Below are 23,482 nucleotides of genomic sequence, written 5' to 3' on the forward strand. Positions count from 1 at the left end.
GGGTCAGAGAAGTGGGGTGGGGAAAGCTTTTATGAGTGGTGGTTAGAGACATTGATGATAATTGCCATCTTCCTCTATTCAGTCCACTTTGTAATTGCTAGGGTTCTTTCTCTCAGGCTTGCTCCTGGTAAAGACTAATTCTGTGATGGGAATGATGGCTTTATGCTAGCAATGGAGGAATATGGTCATGTGGACACTCTTACTAGATTCATTCCATCTTAGCTGGCTACGGCTGGGTCCAAGGTCCAGCACTATGGTCAGGAAGGTGGGATGGGGAAGATTTTGCGCTGCTGTTCATATTTTCCCTGCAAACATTGTCTGGCCTTGACTGTCTGTGTTCAAATCCAGTGAATGATTATGGATTCTGATTATATTTGCCAAGCTGCTCGCAGTTGTTCCTTTCTGGCTGAACTGTCAGAAATTATCTTGGATGCAATGTGAAATGTGCCCAGGCTGCTTGCTCAATGTTTATATGAGACCATCATGTTTTGTGTTACTCAGGAATGGTTGTTTGGGCCCTGCATATGTCAAAAGACACATCCTAGATTTACTTTTTAGAACTAGTGATCAGGTATAAAATCCTGATGATCCAGTATTTGAGACAGATTCTTTAATCCAGTAATTGCTGTAAAATCTTTTATTTGTTTGTTTGTTTGTTTGTTTATTTGTTTATTTATTTTATTTGTATTCAGATTATTATCTATTCAGGGCCTAGGTGAATCTGTAGGGATTGTGTCCAGTTAGGGTGGTGTCCAATTGATTTTTAGAATGATGAAAGGGAGGGTGTAGGAGATCCTGATAAGGAGATCCTCATGACTTTGATATGTTCTTGGAAATGGAAGTCTGTGGCAATTGATAGGATTGCTTCCTAGTCTCTCTACCCAACTTGTAGAAACCCAGCTCTTTGGTGACTGCAGTGGTGGTTTAAGAGGTAGAAGTGACTGACTTAAACTACATTGCTTTGAGTATGTTATAATTCCTATTTTCATTTCTATGATGATGGTGGTAAATAAATCTTTCTTCACCATAACTGAATCAGTTGAATTGCAGCTGTGGAGTTTTACTAGATAGTGAGGGACTTTATGTCCTAATACTCATCCTTGTGAAAGGAACCCATATGTAATCAACTACATACTGTCTGAAAGAAGCAGAGACCCATCGCCTTCTCAGGAAATCAGCTCTGTGTACTGAAGACTGCGAGTTTTAAACCTGAATCCAATCTTTCTTTTAGGGAAAGTTAATTTGGTGGGTGGTAAAAAAAAAAGGTGCTGCAAGAATTTATCTTGACCACTTTCATTCTGTCTTCCGATCAGGTTATGGTACAAAGATGGTCTTGTTGCTCTGGCAGATTGTTTTAAAACAGCGTCTTTCTTTTTTCGTTAAGGCACCATCCTCTGTACCAGTATATCACTCCCAGGCACAACTCCATGGTTTTGCCACAGACTTTCCTAGACCTACCCATTGTCATTTCTGGGTTGCTCCTGGAAATAATGTATATTGCAGAATCTCCCATGTTTCTACTTCCCATCCCTCTCACTGGTTGCCTGGTTTGCATATGTCAGTCAGCCTAAGAGATGTACACCTCATGCATCTGATGAAGTGAGCTCTCACTTCTGAAAGCTTATGCTGGAATAAATATTGTTCATCTTTACAGTCCATCATTCAGAGAAGTGGTGGGAGAAAAACAAATTAAAGATGGTTGTTGAGCCTATGATATAACATCACTTCTGGGGGAAACCATGGCATTTGCAGCAACTCAGGAGTTGACAGGGGTTATATCACTTCTGTGGTTTTCCCAGAAGTAATGTCACACTATTGCCAGTGGCCTTGTCCCCATATTCCCTCAGTCTTCTGCTGGTTGCCAAGTGCCACCAGACTCGGGGGAGGGGGGGCTACTTCTCATCTGCAATGGTCTGGAGGCTATACCTGGATGGTTAGGCAGAATAAACTGAAACAGAATCCAAAAAACACAAAGGTGCTATCTGTGAGAGTTTTGGGATGGAAATATATTGACAGTGACTGATAGGGTTAACATTTCCAGGGTTTTGCAGGTATGGTGGAGTCAAGCTTAAGTATGTGGTGCTTTTGGAAAATCATGCTGCAATAGCAAGAAGTGCGTTTCACCAGCACCATTTGCAATGCAGACTCTATCCCTGAGGGAGTCTCATACAGCTAATCTATACTTTTGTGACCTGGATATATGGTTATTTTAATTCACTTTATGAGGAGCTGCCCTTGAAGAAATATTGGAAGCTTCAGCTAGTGAAGTATATATCCATAAATGTCATCCATAATGCAAACATATTCAACCTGCCTCTTTAAAGTGCATTATTTACTTGTATTCTTCAGGGCACTAGTGACTGTGCTGATATGAATCTTTAAAGCCCTTTGTGAGAACCAGCAAGAACTAGTTTTGAGTCCCCTATCTTCCACATGAAGCTCCTCAGTGATCTTTGGCCTGTTACTGTTCTCTTAGAACTTTCTCAGCCCCACCTACTTCACAAGGTGCTTGTTGAAGGGAAAGTAAAGGAAGGAGATTGTAAGAATCTTGATGACTCCTTAGGGTAGAGAAAAGCAGGATATAAAAACCTGCTTCTGTTCTTCTAAAATTCTTTATTACTGGATCCTCCATGTCAGGGACCACTTCTGTCTCTATCAGCACCTCAGACCAATTGCTGGAATTCACCTAAAATTACAACTGACCTCCAGACTACAGAGATCAGGTTCCTGAAGAAAATAGCTGCTTTTGAGGGTGGACTTTATGGTATTATACACCACTAGGGTCCCTTCCCTAAGCCCATCCTTCCCAGGTTCCACCCCCTTCATTTCCAGGAGTTGTCCAACATTGAGTTGGCAACTGTACCAATGACACCTCAACAACATCCCTCCAACTCTGTCCTCATTCATCAAAGAAAGCAAATACTCATACAGAAAAAGAGTAGTGGTTTACACTGCCCACAGACCATAGCATTTTAGCCTGTGGATCCTGGCTGGAGACTATAGAGGAGAGGTTAAGTGGCTGCCAATAAAGGTATAAGATTTTGAATACGTTGCATAAGGAAAGGCCAGTGCTAAAGAAACAATCTTTTGTACAAGATTTGACATATGGGCCTCTCTGGGGTTGCAGAATAAAGCAGTTTTAATTCCTCACTGTTGGCTTTGTCTCATCTAAGCATAGAAGATTTGCTTCTTTGCTGTTTGTTTGTTTGTCTGGGGCTTTTGCAAACAATAAAACTGCTGGATGAATTAAAGTGAGAAATATGTTTGAGATCGTTTCCGCATGAGGATTCTGCCCCTGGACAGCGTCTGGTTGCTGGCGGGTTTTAGAACCCCCTCCACATGACATCACCTGCATTCCTAGGCTGTCCAGGGGCTGGCTCACGTTTTGCCCAGATGTACCTTGGGATGAGGGAAATCACAAAAAGTGGATCTCGCATCCCATCGTGAGCAACCAGTGAGCAACCGGGGAAAGGCGCAATAGTCTCTACAGCTTTGTTCCACCCTCATACCCACTCTTCACTCTCCATTTCCTGCTTTGAGTTTTTTTTTAATGATGTGGTCTGTGTTGCAGAGCCCCATTGTCAAAGGTAAAGTAAAATATTCTTTAAGGTGTCCACAGTCTTTTGGGGATCAGGCAGGCAAAACACAGTACCATTTCTGTTTCCTGGAGTGGGGAATGAGCTGGGAAAGAGGGGGGGGGGTTGAAGCAGTCTTCTCCCAATCATACAGGGGTCTCAGTGCTTTGTTTTAAAGCCAACCATTTCCAAAAAAAATGACTTTTTGGGCTCCAGGGATCATGTCCAGCCTTCTCACAACTCAGGCAGGCAAAATACAGTCCTGTTTCTGTTTTCTGGGTGTGGAGAATGAGCTGGGAAAGAAGGGGTGGTGGGTTGAAGCAGCATTCTCCCAATCATCCAGGCATGCATGCTGCTTGTTTTAAAGCCTACCATTCACGCACAAGCACTCTTTGAGCTCCAGTTACCATGTCCAACCTCTCACGAATCCACCAAGACATAAACAGAGCCCAAAGCACTACAAATCCCAAAAAGGGTGTGTGTAGAATGCTGACTTGTTCTGACGTTTCTCTATAACAATGTAGAAGTGTTACTTTTGTATTAAAAATGCATCTGTGTTGTGGCATTATCACATAGCAATACGGACATACCTTTAAAAATAATTTCGGAGCTTGGGTAGGGAGGGAGAAAGTTTCTGTCCATGAGAGAACTGCAGTGCTGTGATTGGTGGCTTGCTGTGATTGACAAGCCAAGGAGCGGGTGGAGGAGGAATTCATTTTGCTTTCTCTTGCAGCCTTGTCGGGAGGCAAAAAGCCATGACAGGTCAGAGGGAAAACGTGGGAGGGGTATCCCATGAGGAGGTTTGCCATCCCGCATTGCAAACAGAAGGCCACTCGCATTTTAGCCCTCCATGCAGAAATGGTCTGACTATTAGCAGGAACAGGAGCAGAGCTCAGTCCCAGAAGGTGGAGCTGGGATATTGTCATGAATCAAGGCAACACTTTTGCAGGAGACAAGAAAAGCTGAGCCATTCTTCCTAGAAAAAGATTCAGAGCTTTATTATGTCCAAAAGGATACATCTAGAAACTTCATGATAGAAAATCTATTACTAAGAACAAGCTTGTTATTGGTATAGTGGTTAGGAACGTGGATTTATAACCTGGCAAGCCAAGTTTGATTCCCTGCTCCCCCACATACAGCCAGCTGCATGACCTTGGGCTCACCACAGCACTGATAAAGCTGTTCTGACCGAGCAGTAATATCAGGGCTCTCTCAGACTCACCTATCTCACAGGGAGTCTGTCACGGGGAGAGGAAAGGGAAGGCAATTATAAGCTGCTTTGAGACTTTCTGGCAGAGAAAGCATATAAGAACCAACTCATCATCTTCTAGCAATTCCAGTACCAGTCTAGATATAGGCACCCCTCTGCCCCAACTACATTTCAGATTCCTGCCACTTACAATTCTCACAGTGGAAAGGCTTTTATCTTCAAAGAAGAGTTAGAACAAGGCGAAAATTACACTTTTTATGCCTAGTGGCTAAAAGGTGCCTAGGGCTATATACTAAAGTCATACCATACCAAACTACGGATAACATCATGAAGCATGCTCTGCATTTCCTGGGAACAGGCTATGTGTGGGCCAAGAACCCAGAGGGAGACGGGAACAGGTGAGCAAGTGCTGAGTCCTGCAGGTTCTTGGGACTTTGGTTCATCCTTAGCTACAGTACATGGCATGGAGTGTGTGTATGGGGCTGTAGGTTGGATTACACAACTAAAGGACAGTTTTTCATCTTGGAAGGCTGGGATTGGGACCACAGCAGGCTGTATTTACATGCAGCTGAATTAAACACACCTGACTAGGGCCCATTCCACACACATTAGATTAAGCACTTTTAGTGTTCTTTTGTAGTTGGATTTTCCTGTACGGAACAGGAAAATCTACTTCTAAAGTGCATTGAATGGGCATTATCCAATATGTGTAGAGTGGACTCAGGATGTGTAAAATAAAATTTAAAATAAAAGAACAGTAGATATTCAAGAATTATAGACCACAGCAAGTAGAGGTTTCACAATTACATAATAGTTATGTTTTCCTTTTTTCCTGTTTATAGAATTTATTTTCCTTGCTATGTTGGACTGATCGGGCAGCTTGGGTGCATCTTGATGGTCCTCTTCTTTATTCCTGCTCAGACCAAATCACAGTCCAAAGAAAATGCTGCAGAACAAGGTGAGTACTTATAATGCTGGGCAATTTTAGTAGAATGAGGGAATTTGACAGACTTTGAGTGCAATTTGAAACAGAGTTATGCCCTTCTAAACCTAGCCATTTCAGTGGCCATAAAAAGGTCTATCTCTGTGTTGGGTTGTGCTGTGAATGAGTTAAAACTTTTTGAAAAGTTTAACTACACAGTACACCTTTTTGCACCATGAGGACTGTCAGACATGCACTTGCAAATTCTCTGCTAGGAACACAAGCATGTGGCATTTGACTGGGACTAGGGTCACCAGATTTCTGCTGCTCTTGGAAGATCTTCCATCCTCTACTGGCCCTTCCCATCACCACTCAGCTGGGTGATGGGAGGAAAATGGAGGAAAAGTGGGACAAAAACCAGTGTCACTCATAACATAATTTCCACATGACTGGAAGTGACATCAAGTCATCACCAGTAACACTCTAGCATTCAGTCAAAGCTCTATGGCCAAACTCTAGAATTTTGGCTGAATGCCAGACAGTCTCTGGAAAGTCTCCCCATGAGCATCACACACACATATGTCAGTTTCTCGCCAGATACCAGCTTTCTGCTATGTCATGGGCCAAAGGTACGTTTCTTTCTTGTACCCTCTGTTCCAGGGCACCTCAGTCTTCCTTCTTTTAATTTCAGTCAGATCTGTTGCATATTTACTTGGAAGCAAATTTCACTGAATTAAATTGCAGTGGAGCCTGCTTTTTCTCCCTGGGAAAGAGATTGGCTTCATTCTATTGCATCCTTGTTCCTTTGTTCTTTCCATGCATGAGCAAAGTACCTACTGTGTGCAAGCTATCACCTTAAGAAAGCACTTCTTTTTATTTAGAGCATTACTTATGTAGGAAACATGTGTTACTGTTCTGTCCCACAATTTGGCTTCTGTGCTCATCAGAAGGGTCACAAAAGCAGGCAAGGGATTGTTGACAGAAATTGTCACTGTCACTATATTGTCCAGCCAGCTTGTGAGCATGTGAGATGCCTCCATATCCGCTCAGTAGCATTTTGCCCCAATAGCTGGCAAGATGAGGCTTGTTAACCTCAGGCAGCTGTGTTTGTCTATTATAACTAATTCTACTGAGTAAGCAAACTTGTGCATTAGTGAATTTCATGTTTAATTGTATTCCTAGCACCCCAGCATATACAATGCCTTTGTGCATCAGCATTTTTCAGACTCACTAACCAAGAAAAAAGGGTGGGGAACAGAAGGTTCGGAGTAAGGGCTGAGGGCTAATTTGCCTGCAGTTTACTTAACTTTTAAGTAAGTAATAGGCCTGCAGTTAGGAACTCAGATTGCAAAGGGGCATGCAGGAACAAAGAAGCTTCCTTTGGCAATGTACAAATGTGTCACCAGCCATGTATGTCTAACATGCCAATGGCTTCTCTGAATAGGTGCAGCTATCAAAATGGAGGGGCCTACAGGCTGACACTGCAAAGAACACAAGCACATTTCTGGAAAAGAATGGTGTTAAAGTAGTGTTGATGTAAAAGTCCACAAAGCTAGAAATTAAATCTTTGCTAATCCTAAACATTAGTGCCAACTTGTGGGAGCCAGGTAGGGGGGCAACTGTTCCAGTCTAATGCTTTCCACAGCCCTGAGTTTGTCAGTTTTTGGATGGGAGATCCCCAAGGAATATTGTCATGACATGGAGGCAGGCCATGGCAAACCACCTCTGAACATCTCTTGCCCTGAAAACCCCAAGGGGTCACCTGTGACTCAACAGTATTTTCCACCACCACAGTGCTTGCCACAAAACATATGCAAGTACCCAGGCCTTGGTTCATTTTTTGGTCGCTTGTCTACTGGCACAACTGGTTTAACCACACACACACACACACACCCTGCCACTTTCAAGCTGGTTAGCAGATAAGGGGATTTTCCTCTCATACGTTGAAGCAATAACAGAGAGTCGGGGGGGGGGGGGGCTTTTATATTGTCTTTTAAGGGAGAGAATTTGCTGTGCTATCACTTTAACATATTTGCAACAGTAGGCTTATAGCCAAGTTAAACTTGCATTTTACAAGGGTCTTGAAATGCCTCTTGTTTCCCTTTCCTTCCTGATATCTTCTCAGCCAAAAAAGATATAGTGGGTAGAGGAGAGCAGAGAAGAAGTGCCATGCACCTTAGACGAATTAGTGTTTTCATCAAAGGATTCTGTTCCATCCTTTGACTCACTCACCTCTGTCTGTTGAGCTTTTCCCTTTGACCTATGGGTTCTGCCCCTAGGTGGGATTCTGCCCATAAATGTGTTTCACCCTTTGCCAGCTCTATCCCTTCTATAAATTGGCAATCAGACTAATCAGCCAGGAAACAGAAAGTGATGTAGCACTGAAGAAGCAGATGGGAAGGCCTGCAGCCCCTGCTGCTCTTATTCAGAAGTCCTGCTTGGTCCACTTGGGGCATTTGTGCTGCAAGTGGATTACACTGCTAAAATTAATATCTACCCCCTATGTTGTTGCGTGAGTGTTGTTGGCATACAAATTGAGGAATTCTGTAATGGCCAAGTTGAAGCTCATAGACAATACAACACAGGGGAGGGGACTGAAGTGAGAAAGGCTAAGGGTTTAAAGGCTGTCATTAAGATATGTAAAAGGGTGGGAGAGAGAGTGGATTCATTCCCAATGCTCGCTACTAAATGTTCAGCACATATCATTCCACCCTCCGCAAGAATTCACACTCTCTTGAGCTTAGCATTTTAAGAATCTGAAGCTGCAACCAATCATGTATGGTGGGGTGGGGATATCTAAGATTACATCATCCTATGCAGAAACTCTACATTATGTTACAGTTACTCTGATTTAATTATTGGTAAAGGGAACTATTTAACTATCAGTAAAGGGAAAGCCAATTTTTATGTGAGTAATATGACCAGAGACTTCTTGTTGGGGATCCAATCCCTAACACAATGTGTAGTTTTGCAAGCAGATTTTATAGAAATCTTTAAAAATGCAGAAACCCCTGTAACCATGAGAGCCTCTTATGGCAAATTATAAATCTCATTTCTTAGCAAGTTGCATAACACTTTCCCTAATCCAACTCTCATTTGTCTTATCCTTCACCAGCAGCTGCATGTCTAAATTCCTAAAGTGCCACAAAGGCCAGATTTGGATCAGGAGTGGGGTGCAGGGGCTCTTCGCTCTGCAGGTTTGAATCTGTTGGTGGTCCCTGGTCCCCAGGAGGCATGTCTGGCCTCAACCAGGGCCACGGCCTTTTCGGTCCTGGCCCCAACCTGGTGGAATGAGCTCACAGAAGAGCTTTGGGCCTACCACAGTTCAACAGGGCCTGCAAGATGGAGTTTTTCTGCCAGGCATTTTGTTGAGGCCAGGCTGAGGAAAATTGGGTCCTTCGTTGCAAGGACCCCGAGCATTAGACATCTAGGCAGGGGTACCTCTCCCAAGAGTGGTCAGTGTGTTGTTATTGGGCATGGACGGGTGGGGTAGGAGGGATTAGATAGGATTTTACTGGCAGCACTTTATCTGGTTTTATGGAATTTTTCTGTAAACTGCCATGAGCCGGTAGGGTCCAGGAGTGGTAGTCAACAAATCTAGAAATAAATTAAATAAATAAATAAAAGGTGCTTCGGCCTACTCCTGGGCTACTTTATTGAGATTAAATAGTTCCTGGGGTGTTATTTGTCCCACTGGAGGGCTGCACGTGTGGTGTGGGCAGCAGTGCAGCCCCCAGAGAAGCAAATACCACCCTGGTTGTGGTGGTCACAGGCCATTGCTTTATGGTAAGAACCTGGGACAACAGGCTTAATCTTCTCCCTCCCTCTCTCTCTAGGCATGCCCCACTCCAGCGGTGTGTTTAGCCTCAAAGAAGTCCTAAGACTGCTGAAGCTTCCAGGAGTAATGGATATTTTCTTAATCAAGGTGCTTTCTGGTCTTCCTATAGGTAATGTAGACTCCCTATTTTGCAGTAGAAAACCTGTTCTAAGCAGTCAGCAAAAAATTGTATTTATTTAGCTTCCACTGTAACACTTAATGTTGTAGAATCTAACGCAAATAATTACTGGGCTGGATCACATAGGACAAAAGCCATCATGCATTCATGGGTTTGTATGGGACCATCATGGGACTCTCAGCTGCTGTGTGTATATCATTCCTATCAAGGCGCTGATTCACTCAAATGGCACCTCCATATGGATTCAGTGTTGGCCCAGCTTGTAGACCTGTAAGAATTGCTCAGAATAAAGGATGCTGAACTCTTTGACAAAGGGTGGTAGAAAAAGTATAAATTTTTTGCCACCATCACTTGAATATGCTTTCAAATGAGGTTTAGCACTTATCAGATTCATCCCAAGTCTTCCTCTACTGTCTCTCTAGCTGTCTCTCTTGTATTTTAATCAATTGCAACTCTTCAATAAACCAAGGCATTCCCTGAGTTCTAACACTTAAGGAGGAGAGCCTAGAAATGATTGGATCAGCTATTCAGATCATTCCAAAGGTCAGTTGAGGAGCACCAACTGTGTCAACAGGAAAATCCATTAGAGCCATCCAAAAGAATTCTCCCAGCAGGCTCAGCTGAGGCTCTACTGGGCAAACTGTATTGGAATGCCCAACAAAGCCTGCTGAGAAACTGATCCATGGAGAGAACTGTCCCCAAAGTCTCTGCAGTGGAGAAACTGCCCCCAGGATCTGCATACCATGAGGCCATCCCCATCCCTCCATTATATCCAACGGAGAGTCCATTGCATAGGATATAATGAAACGGATGGAGGCATCCTCTTTGGGAACCCCTAGATGTGGACCCCATGAGCCTCTTGTGGCGCAGAGTGGTAAGGCAGCCGTCTGAAAGCTTTGCCCATTGAGGCTGGGAGTTCGATCCCAGCAGCCGGCTCAAGGTTGACTCAGCCTTCCATCCTTCCGAGGTCGGTAAAATGAGTACCCAGCTTGCTGGGGGGTAAACGGTAATGACTGGGGAAGGCACTGGCAAACCACCCCGTATTGAGTCTGCCATGAAAACGCTGGAGGGCGTCACCCCAAGGGTCAGACATGACTCGGTGCTTGCACAGGGGATACCTTTACCTTTACCTTTTAGATGTGGACCCCCTGGACCAATCATTTTGAAATTTTGAGGGGAGTCAGGAAGTAGCCTCCTGGAGCTATCCTGAAGGTTTGGAGGCTGTATCTTAAACCCTCAGCCCCCAAGGTCTCAGGAAAGGCAGGAACACTGAAATTCCCATTATAGTCTATGGTGCCATTGACTTTCATGGGCTCCGAAGCTAAGGTGGTCGAGTCCTTTGATAAATGAGTAAATTAATATTTCTGATTTTTTTTGGAGGGGGGGAAAGACTTTTGAGAGGCATGCTTTGTTGAAGGAAATATTCTTTTATTTCTGGCATCACCTACACGCATGTCCACCTATTTATTGCTCCAGGAAGTTTGCCATTTTTTAAAAAAGTAATTCTTATTCCCAGGAACAAGGTAAAGGGAGCCGGGAGCAAGGGCAGGACACTGCAGATCACTTTAGCGCATTTGAGCCTCCATACCTTCCTTCTGCTGGTTGCCTATTGGTTGTTCTCCGTAAGCTAGCACTTTTTAGGGTGGTGAATCCACTTTTTGGGATTCCCAGAGAAGCACTTTAAAATAGAGGATGTAGCGAGCAGTTTGCTGCCCAAACGTGGGAGGTAGGCGATGTCATGTAGAGGGGCTGGAATATACTTTTGGCAAATATTACACTATATTTATGGTGTATGGAAATGCCTGTTATCCCTTCCCCTTACCTAGTAAGTTCGTCTCCTACCACCATGTCTCCCCATATCCATTAACTCACTCCCTCACTCATTCAATTTATATATTGCCCCTCACTCTAATTTCTCAGGGCAGTGTACATCGAACAGTAGGTACAGTATACATTGGAAACATTTGCAACAATAAGAAAGAATTATAACAGTCAAAACAGTGATTATAAATTAGAAACATTGTAGATTGAAGCATTTGCAGCAAATCATAACAGAAATTATAACACAAAGAACAGTGATCATAAGCTTATAGACATATGGTACATCAGTGAGTTGCTTGGCAGGGATGGGACCAGGGCCCATTCTGCACATGTTGGATAATGCACTTTCAATGCACTTTAGAAGTAGATTATCCTGTTCTGCACAGGAAAATCCAGCTGCAAAAGCACTTTGAAATGTGTGCAGAATAGGCCCAGGTTGTAGGGAGGCTCCATCACTGGTCTCAGCCTGGCAAAGAGCTCCATTTTGCAGGCCTTGTGGAACTGTTTGATTTCCGATAAGGCCTTGATTTTGCTTGGGAGCTCATTCCACCAGTTTGGGGCTATGGTCGAAAAGGCCCTGGCTCTGGTCAAGGCCAGGAATTACCAGCCTACTGTAATGGATGGAGCATGTTGCTGTTTGGGGAGTGCAGGCAAGCAGACGGTCCTTAAGATATGCAGAACCTGAACTGCGTATATCCTACATGCTGTGAATTGTAGCTCCATCTCTCAAATTTAGCACTGAACAATGGGCACGTGTGAAAATTCACAAGCAGTCTGGTAGCAGAAGACAGACAGTGCCGTCCTAAGCGAGTTTATTCAGAATCCTACTTAAGTACATTCAATTGGGACTCACTTTCCGGAAAGTGTCCCTGGAATTGCATTGTAACAATAAAATCATGAGCAATGCTTCACCTTTCTACGACCACTGAGATCCGTGGATTTACAAGGAGGTAAAATGTTTAGGATTGCATTGTAAATGAGCCCTTTTGTTTAAGCTTGGTAAAAACAAAAATGTCTGGCATTTATCTCAAAAGTCTTTAGTGTGAAGCCCTTGACACCTGTTTTTTTTACCCACATATCCCGTGCACCCAGAAGGTGAATACAGGCAGCCACATTACTATAAGTCTATAGTTGGCACAATCACAAAAGGCAAGCAGTTTGTCAAGTTACATGCACTCCCCACAACCGTAGCATTTGGCAGATAGTTGTAGACTACACCAAGAGATCATCTGCATCCCCACCTGTGCTACTTTTGCAACAACAAAAGCATTCCCCCTTCCCCACCAAGGCACAAGGGTCATTTGAGCCTCTGTTCTTCAAGCACCAGTCTAGCCCGGAAGCAGCTTGTCCTCTGGGAATTCCCTCTGCGCTGCTGCCTGCTGTAATAGGAGATTTCCGCTGGAGGTGAATTGGCTGCTCTCCACATATTCATCCCTCAGTGCCAGAGGGATAACCTGCAAATAAATGTTCTCATTTATTTTCATCTCCCTGTTCCCAGCATATAATTATTTTTAGTAATGTACATTACTAAATTACAGTGTCACATTTATTTGTATTATAAGCAAAGTTGTAATGTACACAGATACAGTCCTCTCATTGATGGTGTTCTATAAACTAATTTTGAAAAGCAGGGCTGGTCAGCATGAATTATGAAGGTTGTAGACCTAGGTCACTTCCCTAAGGGAAAGCTCCACTTGAACACACTAGGTTTTGCTTAAATGGGCACATCATGACTAGAACCAATGGACTGAAATTAAATCAAAAGAATTTTTGCCTAAATATTAGGAAGAATTTCCTAACAAAGAGGTTCCTCAGTGGAACAGGCTTCCTTGGGATGTGGTGGGTTCTCTTTCTTTGGAGATTTTCAAGCAGAGGCTAAATGGCCATTTGACAGGAAAGCTGATTCAGTGAGGCAGATCATGAGAGGGAGGGCAGGAAGGGATGAGTTTGTGCCTGGCTTTCATGGCCCTTTCTTACACGCCTGAGGTAATACTAATCATGATTTTGGGGGCAGGAAGGAATTTTCTTCCAGGCCAGATTGGCCCTGGGATCCTGGAGGTTCTTTGCCTTTCTCTGGACATAGAGCCAAAGTCACTGGGGGAATGGGGGAGAGGGTAATATGAACTTTTGGGAGTGAGAGAATGGCTGCTATGCCTGGATTGGGTTCAGTTCTTGGTATCACTAATTGGAGGGGTTGGAGACGTTTCTTTGTGCAAATTGCTGCCTGTCAGAGCCCCCAGTGGTGGGGCCAGAAGGACTACCACAAAACATATTGCTGGTCTTAATTGTCCCACACATTGTCCACATATTCATCCATTATCCTGTTGGCATTGCATTCCCATCTGCTTGCCTGTCGTTCTTTTAAAAGTATTAACTGCCCCTCAAAATGCATTATTTCACACTTGAGCCATTCTTAAGGGGCACATTTGTGCACAGGAATGGACACAGTAATGTACTAAAAGGGAAGGCTCAAGGAAAATGTAACAGAAGACCTGCCAGGCTACAGCTACTGTGATAGTAAAAAGGTAAAGGAACCCCCTGTGCAAGCACCGGGTCATGTCTGACCCTTGGGGTGACGCCCTCTGGCGTTTTCATGGCAGACTCAATACGGGGTGGTTTGCCAGTGCCTTCCCCATCCACGATAGTAGAACAATAAAATAGGATTGATTCCATGTATCACTATGTTGTGCCAATGAAAATGGCTGCTCTGAATCCAGCCTTTCCTACACAGTTCCATCACTATTGTTACAGTAGCCGTTTCTGACCATCTATCCTAGGATTTTCCAACTTATTTTTTGGATGCTTTTTGTGCATCTAACTGGAAATGTGGTCTTCCTTTTTTCTAAAAGCCATTTCCCTCCCTCCCTTAGGTTTGTTCATGATTATGTTTTCTATCATATCTATTGATTTCTTCAATCTGGAAGCAGCACAAGCTGGATACCTGATGTCCTATTCTGGAATCCTTCAAATGGTAAGGAGAATGGGTTGGAGAAGCTGCATACCATGTGTTCCTAGTGTCTTTTATGGCCAACAGCTGTGTCAACAGGCGAACCTGTGAAAAAGAGGGAGATGGACGTGGGGCCTGTGACTGCAGCAAATGGAATGTGCCAACCCCCACACTGCTTGCTGTCCTTGTGTTGCCTGTGCTTTTAAAGCAAATACATTCACACAGTCAATTGTTACCGTTTACAAGTTACAATGTGAATGTGTGTGAATCACAGTTGTAACTGGGCAAACAGAACTTCTATATCCACTCAACATCATCTCAGTTGAAATGCTTTCCAGTTGGATTGGTTTATGTTGCATTCAGGTGCTGGTCAACCCAGCATTGCAGTGAAGCATCCTGCAGCCTATTTGCATGTAGGGGGTCAATCGGAATTTTCTTTCTTTGCTCCAAAAGAACTGTAACACATGATCCAGTGTTTTCTAAGGGAAACAAGGGCTGGAGTGGGAGGTGCATATAAGCAAATTATATTCTTCTTTTTGAATATTTAAGATACGTGACCAAAACAAGAGTTCAATGGTACTCTAAGCAGGAAGCCAGAAAAACAAACAACCCGTTCCACTTGTCTAAGAAGGCGGTGCAAGATGGCAAGTTGGTTATGAGAGCAAGGGGAGTCTTAAAGCAGCTCAAGATATGGCAGGGGGATTGCTGTTCATTGTGCAAAGGGGAAAAAACAGCACTGACCGCCTGAAAACCCTCAGGTTGGTCTAAAATAGTACTTTGGATCCGAAGTCATGAGTGCTAGAAATTATTTTTAAGTTGATATGTTTTACCACTGTGTCATGAGAATTTTAATTTTAGCTTGCTAAGGTACAGAACTCATAAAACTATTGTCCTGAGATTTCTTAGAGCTGCCTTCAGGTGAAGCTTGTATGCGAAAAGCAGTCCGAAGTTATCTGATGCAGACAGTAGAACATGTCATGTCTTAGTTCTGCTGAGTTAATTTCTGTCAGAGTGCCTCTTGGGCTTCAGCTTATGGAGTGCTGTTTTACTGCAATGCCAGCATACCAAAATTTATTGGATAGAAAGGCTTGAGAGGCTAGATCAAAATTACAATGAAGATTTTCACATTTACATTCTAAACCAGATGTTATTTGTTGTTGGCCCAATCTCAGGTAAAGTGATATGGGCATGGGGGTTTCATACAGCAAGTTTCCTTCCATCGATGAGCTGTCTCATTTCCTCCCCCCAGCCTTTCTTGCCACGTGCTGAGGCAGCTGCATTGGCTACCGGTTGCTGCCCGGATCCAGTTCAAGGTTCTGGTGCTTACCTTTAAGGACCTATGCGGTCTGAGTCCCATATACCTGAGGGAATGCCTTTCACTCTATGCCCCCTGCAGAGTCTTACGCCCTGCGGTTGCAAATCTGTTGGTTGTGCCCGGCCCCAGGGAGGTGCGTTTGGCCTCAACCAGGGCCAGGATCTGACCTGGTGGAATGAGCTCCCAGAAGAGCTGCGGGCCCTGCGGGAGCTTTCAACGTTCCGCAGGGCCTGCAAGACAGAGTTCTTTCGCCAGGTCTTCGGTTGAGGCCAGCGTACCCAGGAAGATCTGACCCCCCTTGAAACCATCTCTGGTGGCTTATGTCATTCCCCTAGATCTACCCCGGAGATAGGGGGCACTCTTTTAATTGGTTTCATCGCAACCATCTTTGTGTTTAATTTATGTGATGTAACATACATTTTTAGGGGCAGTTTTATTGGAGTTTTTATTGGGGTTTTTATGTAACCCGCCATGAGCCTTCGGGGAGTGGTGGGATAAAAATCTAATAAATAAATAAATAAAATAATGTTCTGAGTTGAGCACTGCAGCGTTAAGCCAGTATAGCATTCATAGCAGCACCATAGAGATGCCTGGACTCTGTTGAGCACATCCTAGTGGTGCTTCTATAGCACTGAAGTTTAGTGTGATAGCTCTCAACTTAGATCATTACACGTAGCAAAATAAGGAGATGGAAGCAGTGGAAAAGGGTGGGGGGAAGTGGCATAGGAAGCATCCATGGACATCCATGGACACCACAGCAATTCAGAAGTGCAACAAAGGCATTTCACCCCAAAAGCAGATCAACCACGCTTTGCAAAGCAAACACAAGCAGGTTTGTATGAACGGATGAATGTAGCAGCTAGTTTCTGAAGAGGGTCTGCCTGAAATGACAGAAAATTCCATTAGTAACCAGTTACTATAATGGAATACAAAGGCAGTTTGAAAATGACCAACTGGTTTCATCTGCATATAGCAGAAGGAATGCTACGTAGTAAAAACACTGTAAGGGACTCTCACTTACTTATGTTCAGTTATACCTATGTATGATGTCATGAATAGACCAGAGCTTGTTCCTGATCTGTGTGATCCTGATTCTTTACCAAGGATTGCATGTTGCTTGGCATGTTAAGATGGAATGCAGACGTTTTCCACTAACTCCAGTTAGTTCAAATCTAGGTGTCATCAAGTTTTAAACTTCAGTTAAAGGCACCAGCATATGATCTTCATGACTAATTGGTGTTAGTTAAAGACTTTGGTGTTCAGACTCAAGCACAGGTAGGATAAGGTGACCAGATTGCCCACCTTTGGAGGAACATCTGGGGGCAACCTGGCAAATTGTACTTATGTTAAAATTAAAAATATATATATTACAATACTATTTTTGCATTTTTGCATTCTATGAAAAAAAATTGTTGCTCCATATAGACCAAATTTTTAATCAAAACCACCCCCCCCCGGTCAATGGTGTCCCGCTTTAAAGGTAAAAAGGTAAAGGTATCCCCTGTGCAAGCATGTCTGAGCCTTGGGGTGATGCCCTCCAGTGATTTCATGGCAGACTCAATACGGGGTGGTTTGCCAGTGCCTTCCCCAGTCATTGGTAAAGGTAAATGTGTCCCGCTTTACCAATGTTAAAATCTGGTCACCTTAAGGTACGAGTGGGTGGGTGAGCTCAATAGTTAGCCAGGTTTGAGATCTGATATCAGTCATTCCTTGCAATTTCCATTGAGGCTCATTCTGCACATGTTGGAGAATGCACTTTAGAAGTAGATGTGACTCTCCTGCTTTGCTTAGATCTAAAGCAAGACCTCTTCCTCTCCTCTCTGATATATGTAAACCTTGGAAATGTTTGCATTTTAAGCTATAGGGTAGAAAAGTTGCTGATCTTATCACTGGAATGAAGGCAAATGTATCATGGTCTTGTTTGCTTTAAATCTCTTGCACTGTCACTTGCTCTCTCTTTTTCTCTGTGTGACCGTTTATGCACTGGGAAGTTCACTGCCCCAGCTTCCATGCAAGAACACAAATTGGGGGCGGATGAGATTCACCGGGCCAAATGCTCCCCCATGTGGGTGCAGGAAGAGGTGGGGCAACCTGCCATGACTAAAACTCCAGCCTGCAGCCCAGCATGAAACCTCCAGTGCATAAATGGTCTGTGTGTGTATATACATTCAGATCTGAATAGCTTGGTTAAATGAAAACTCAAATAGACACACCCCATTGTGTTTCAGAAACAATGAGGCATCTACTTCAGTGGGAAGTGAACACCATTTGTTTGTATGTACTCATAGCACACATTCCATGTTAAGGACATGACAGGGAGGGGTTCAGCTCTCAAGAAGGGGAGAGAGTTGTGTTCTCCCTGGAAATAGCATTCTCCAATCCTTTATATCTTTAAAATAATAGGTTGTTTCTTCCTCCTCCTTAAAACAATTGTTTCCTGCCATTTTAGCCATTTCCATAATTCTGTTCCCTTTCCATCTATGCCTCCTCTGTCATTTCATACACTCACTATGGTGGCAGGCAAGAAGCCTTCCAAACCTTGAAGGACTGAGTCATGTCCAAACATTTTGTCTCTATGGGCATGCCCTTCAGAAGCTCACAATTTCTCAAAGGAAAGAAGTGTGGGCTAATTATGTCCATCAAGGTATAGATACACATGTCCACATTATTTGATGTGGCTTTCATAGTTGATGTAGTTGTGCAATTGTGCAGCACTGAGAGCTGCATCAAAAATATACGATGTTCTAGAAGTGCTACTAATTTCTACATATGGTTGCATGTAATTAGCATAATTTGCTAAATCACTTCTCCTGGTTTAGATATTATTATTATTATTATTATTATTATTATTATTATTATTATTATTATATTTCAATTTATTATTTATTTATTTTTATGCCCAATAAAAAGTGATGAGTGCACTATACGTTTTCCACAATGTATTTTTACATTTTACACCAGACTGAAATATTGTTCTGTTTCTTCAGAACAACATATGTAACTATCCACTTGAATCTATTTTTACTTCAAAGCGATTGTTTCCACTGTTGAGTAAACTTGAGGTGGTCACTGAAAGTGCCACATCCCATAATGCCCTGTTTTCACCAGGCTGCCTTGTCACCAGTGCATCACAAAAGTTCTTATACCATCAGTGTGTGACTCTACACTTGTGATGGCCACAAACCCCCTCACCCCAAAACCCCAAAATTGATCCAAGCAAAAGCCAATGACTACACAATGGGACATGAGGTGGTTCCTTGCCCGAGGCCACTGTGTTGTCTGTACATGGGACTAAATTACATGGGACCCATGAATGGAGGTCCAGAAATGTAATTTGCCTCTAAAGAACAACTGGGGAGGAGGAATATTGTCCTGGACTGTAGCTCTGAGAAGTTTGTTAGTTCTTTTCCTCATGCTATTTTCCTAATCAGAAATTCCCCCTTTATTGCTATTTTTGTGTTGTCAGTGCTATCTGCAAGACTTGTAGAACCTGCCGACTAGGTTATGTCCAAGCTGCCACTGTACTTCCCCATGCAACCCTCAACAAACTATAGCAATAAGTAGGAAGTAGGGGGAAAGAGGCCTCAACACGTTTGGAGCTTATTGGTATAGATTCTGCTTTGTATTGCACTGTGGATGCTAGTAGTCTTCTTGGATGACTCATGTTCAGCATGAGAACTGGCACAGTTGACATGCCTATAACTGCAGCTGGATAACAGCCTTTTCTTAAAGGGCTGGAGTTCTGTTTTGTTTCGTCTATTTGCCTAGTCCCTTGACCTTTCTTCCCAGATGCCTGGTTTCTTTTTTTAATGTAAACTATTTGGCAAGGGTTGCGAAGCTCAAGCAGAAAGCAAAACAGATGAATGGGCGAGAAGAGACAAGGTCTAATGGCACAAAGACTGTTGGACAAATACAGTAAGAACACAGTGTCTTCCTTAGAGAGGGTGAGTTCAAGAAAGTGCCCTAACTTGGAGCTGAAGCAATCATGACATTCAGAATGTGGAACATGCCCAAAGTTGGAATCGCTCAAGGCTTACCATTAAGTAACAACCGCATAGGCAATCTGATGGAAGACAGCCAGCAGCTGAGTCGAATAAGGAAATTGTTCAGCCCTCATGATGATTTTAAAGTATTTCTCTCTCTGCTAGTATACATCCAGGAGGAAATTTCCAATAGCACAAAGAATTAGCTCAAGAACTGGGATTAAAAGCTTTTTTCTCCGTCTCCCCCCCCACACACACACACACACAAGGGGAAAATATTGTCTTTATGATGTATAGTGTATGAAAAGGTTCATACTAGATCAGTGAATCGGAAGAGCCATATATATTATCAGTTGTACAGTACTGGTGTTTGCTTTCTTTAATTCACTGAAATATTGGCTATATTGAACTATGTTCCCTTCTATAAATACCATTATTCACTACACGCAGCCCCAACTTAGATAGCCCAGGGAAGCCTGATTCTTGGAAGCTAAACAAGGTCAGCCCTAACTAGTACTTGGAAGAGTGACCTTCAAGAACCACCAAGGTCATATCATGGGGTCAGAATGGCAAACCACTCCAAACATCTCTTACCTTGCAGTCAGGCAATCTTAGGATCTCCTGGCAACATTACACACATGCCATATGATAAATAACAAATATTCACTAGATGTATAAAAACTAGACATATAGAAACATTCACTAGATGTATAAAATAATTGACACAGGCAGCCTTTCTGCACAATCACAGTGTTGTCCTAAGCCGAGGTACACTCTCCCCAGCCCATTAACATCTCAAAAGTCTGAGAAGGGTGTGCCTCTGTTTTAGGACAGTACAGACATTTATGAGTCATAAATGCAAACCAAGTTCAGCTCTGTCATGCAGTTACTATGGTCGCTCTCATGGCTTAATATAGGTTACCTGTCTGTTACATATTACCACAGAAACCGTGAGGCAATTATTATGACCCCCCCCTTTTTTTTTTCTCTCCCCTCCCTCCCCTGGGCTGAAGGCAATTTTAAACTATGGGAAAACTAAAGTTTTGGCTTGTCCTCATAAACAATTGTTTTAAATTGGCCACTGGTTGAAATGTATGTTGTGATTCTGGCCCTATCCTTTGAGATAGGCATGGTTTTCTGTAATTGGCCAGTGCTTAAGAGACAGATCACAGTTCATTATATATGAGCTAAGAACCGCCTCAAATTCAGAAGCTTGTACTGTTACTCAGGAATGCAGGAAATGTTTTCCGTGCATGCGATTCACACATGAACACCTTCCCTGAGTCAGATCATGAATGTTGTTATCGTCTGTTCCAATTGGCAGTGGCTGTCCAGGGTCCAGCAGGCCTTTCACATCACCTGCAACCTGATCCTTTTCAGTGGAGATGCCTGGACTCTTCTGCAGGCAAGGAAGATGCTCTGTCACTGAGACACAGCTGCGCCCCTGCGCAGTCTCATTCTACTGTTATTTTACATCCTCCCAGAACTCAGTCATGCAGCTGGAAATATGTGTGAGCTAACTCATGAGCCAAGGTTCAGATTAATCCGGCAAATAAATTTAAACCTATTTGAGGCTGAATTCAGAAAATTCCCTAGAATAATTGGCCATTGAGGGCCTCTGCAAATTTATGAGATCACTGCAATCCATGGCCATGTGATAAAGCAAATATTGGAAATCTCACGGAGCTGTTTTGACCCATACGAGATTGCACCTAGTTTGAAGGACCTTGCAGATTAATGAGATAAACAAATCCATACCACAGTTTTGGGAGGATAATTGCTGTATGCAAAAATACTCTTAATATCGGCATGTATCTACTAGGGAAAGGGCTGTGGCTCAGAGCATCCACTTGGGCAGAAGGTCCCAGGTTCAATACCCACGTTGGAGGGATCATGTAGGAGGTGATGTGGAAGATCTCAGCCTGAAACTCTGGATAGCTGCTGCCAATTGGAGCAGACAATGCTGGTTGTGATGGACCAAAAGGTCTGATGCAGCATTAGAATCATAGAATCATAGAATCATAGAGTTGGAAGGGGCCATACAGGCCATCTAGTCCAACCCCCTGCTCAACGCAGGATTAGCCCTAAGCATCCTAAAGCATCCAAGAAAAGTGTGTATCCAACCTTTGCTTGAAGACTTCCAGTGAGGGGGAGCTCATCACCTCCTTAGGCAGCCTATTCCACTGCTGAACTACTCTGACTGTGAAAAACTTTTTCCTGATATCTAGCCTATATCGTTGTACTTGAAGTTTAAACCCATTACTGCGTGTCCTCTCCTCTGCAGCCAGCAGAAACAGCATCCTGCCCTCCTCCAAGTGACAACCTTTCAAATACTTAAAGAGGGCTATTATGTCCCCTCTCAACCTCCTTTTCTCCAAGCTGAACATTCCCAAGTCCCTCAACCTATCTTCATAGGGCTTGGTCCCTTGGCCCCAGATCATCTTCGTCGCTCTCCTCTGTACCCTTTCAATTTTATCGACGTCCTTCTTGAAGTGAGGCCTCCAGAACTGCACACAGTACTCCAGGTGTGGTCTGACCAGTGCCGTATACAATGGGACTATGACATCTTGTGATTTTGATGTGATGCCTCTGTTGATACAGCCCAAAATGGCATTTGCCTTTTTTACCACTGCATCACACTGCCTGCTCTTGTTTAGTTTACAATCCACAAGTACCCCAAGGTCTCGTTCATACACAGTGCTACCTAGAAGCGTATCCCCCATCCAGTAGGCATGCTTTTCATTTTTCTGACCCAGATGCAGAACTTTACACTTATCTTTATTAAATTGCATCTTGTTCTCATTTGCCCATTTTTCCATTGTGTTCAGATCTCGTTGAACTCTGTCTCTATCTTCCGTAGTATTTGCCAGTCCTCCCAATTTGGTGTCATCTGCAAACCTGATGAGTAGTCCCTCCACCCCCTCATCTAGATCATTAATAAATATGTTAAAAAGTACTGGGCCGAGCACCGAGCCCTGAGGTACCCCACTACTCACCTCTCTCCAGTCTGATGAAACACCATTGACAACAACTCTTTGAGTGCGGTTCTCTAACCAATTCCCTATCCACCTAACGATCTGAAAATCCAGATTGCAGTCCTTCAACTTATCCATCAGAACATCATGGGGAACCTTGTCAAAAGCTTTACTAAAATCCAAGTAAATGACATCAACCGAATTTCCCCGATCCAGCAAACCTGTTCTTGGTCAAAAAAGGAAACTAGGTTGGTCTGGCAGGACCTGTTGGAGACAAATCCATGCTGACTTCCTTGGATCACCAAATTGTCCTCCAGATGTTTGCAGATCGCTCCCTTTAATATCTGCTCCATTATCTTCCCCACAACATAGGTCAGACTCACTGGTCTGTAGTTTCCTGGGTCATCCTTCCTCCCTTTTTTGAAGATTGGAATAACGTTTGCTCTTTTCCAGTCCTCCGGGACATCTCCAGTCCTTAAAGAGGTTCTGAAGATGATGGACAAGGGCTGTGCAAGTTCTCTGGAAAGTTCTTTGAGTACTCTCGGGTGCATTTCATCTGGACCAGGGGATCTGAACTCATCCAGTGCAGCTAAATGCCTCTCGACAACCTCTCTATCCATGTTAACCTGCCACCCAGACACTATCCTTTGGCTACGGCCATTAGGCAGCTTCATGTGTTTATGCATTTATATATTAACTTCATTGATACTCTACCTTTCTCACTGAGAAAATGCCCATCTTGTCATTCTGGTGAGGGAGAAATATGCTTGGAAAATAA

The 23,482-nt window shown here is 43.4% G+C and overlaps 1 protein-coding gene across 1 annotated transcript in view; it reads left to right on the top strand.

Moving 5' to 3' along the window:
• The window catches only part of SLC67A1 (solute carrier family 67 member 1), an 88,204-nt gene that overhangs the window by 38,530 nt on the left and 26,192 nt on the right, over window positions 1–23,482 (top strand). The window contains exons 6-8 of the mRNA XM_077321535.1: window positions 5,628–5,743; window positions 9,544–9,654; window positions 14,355–14,455. Coding sequence (XP_077177650.1) covers window positions 5,628–5,743; window positions 9,544–9,654; window positions 14,355–14,455 — 328 coding nt within the window. The remainder of the gene's footprint in view (window positions 1–5,627; window positions 5,744–9,543; window positions 9,655–14,354; window positions 14,456–23,482) is intronic.

Source organism: Paroedura picta, chromosome 2, assembly GCF_049243985.1.
Source record: "Paroedura picta isolate Pp20150507F chromosome 2, Ppicta_v3.0, whole genome shotgun sequence".
NCBI lineage: Eukaryota > Metazoa > Chordata > Lepidosauria > Squamata > Gekkonidae > Paroedura > Paroedura picta.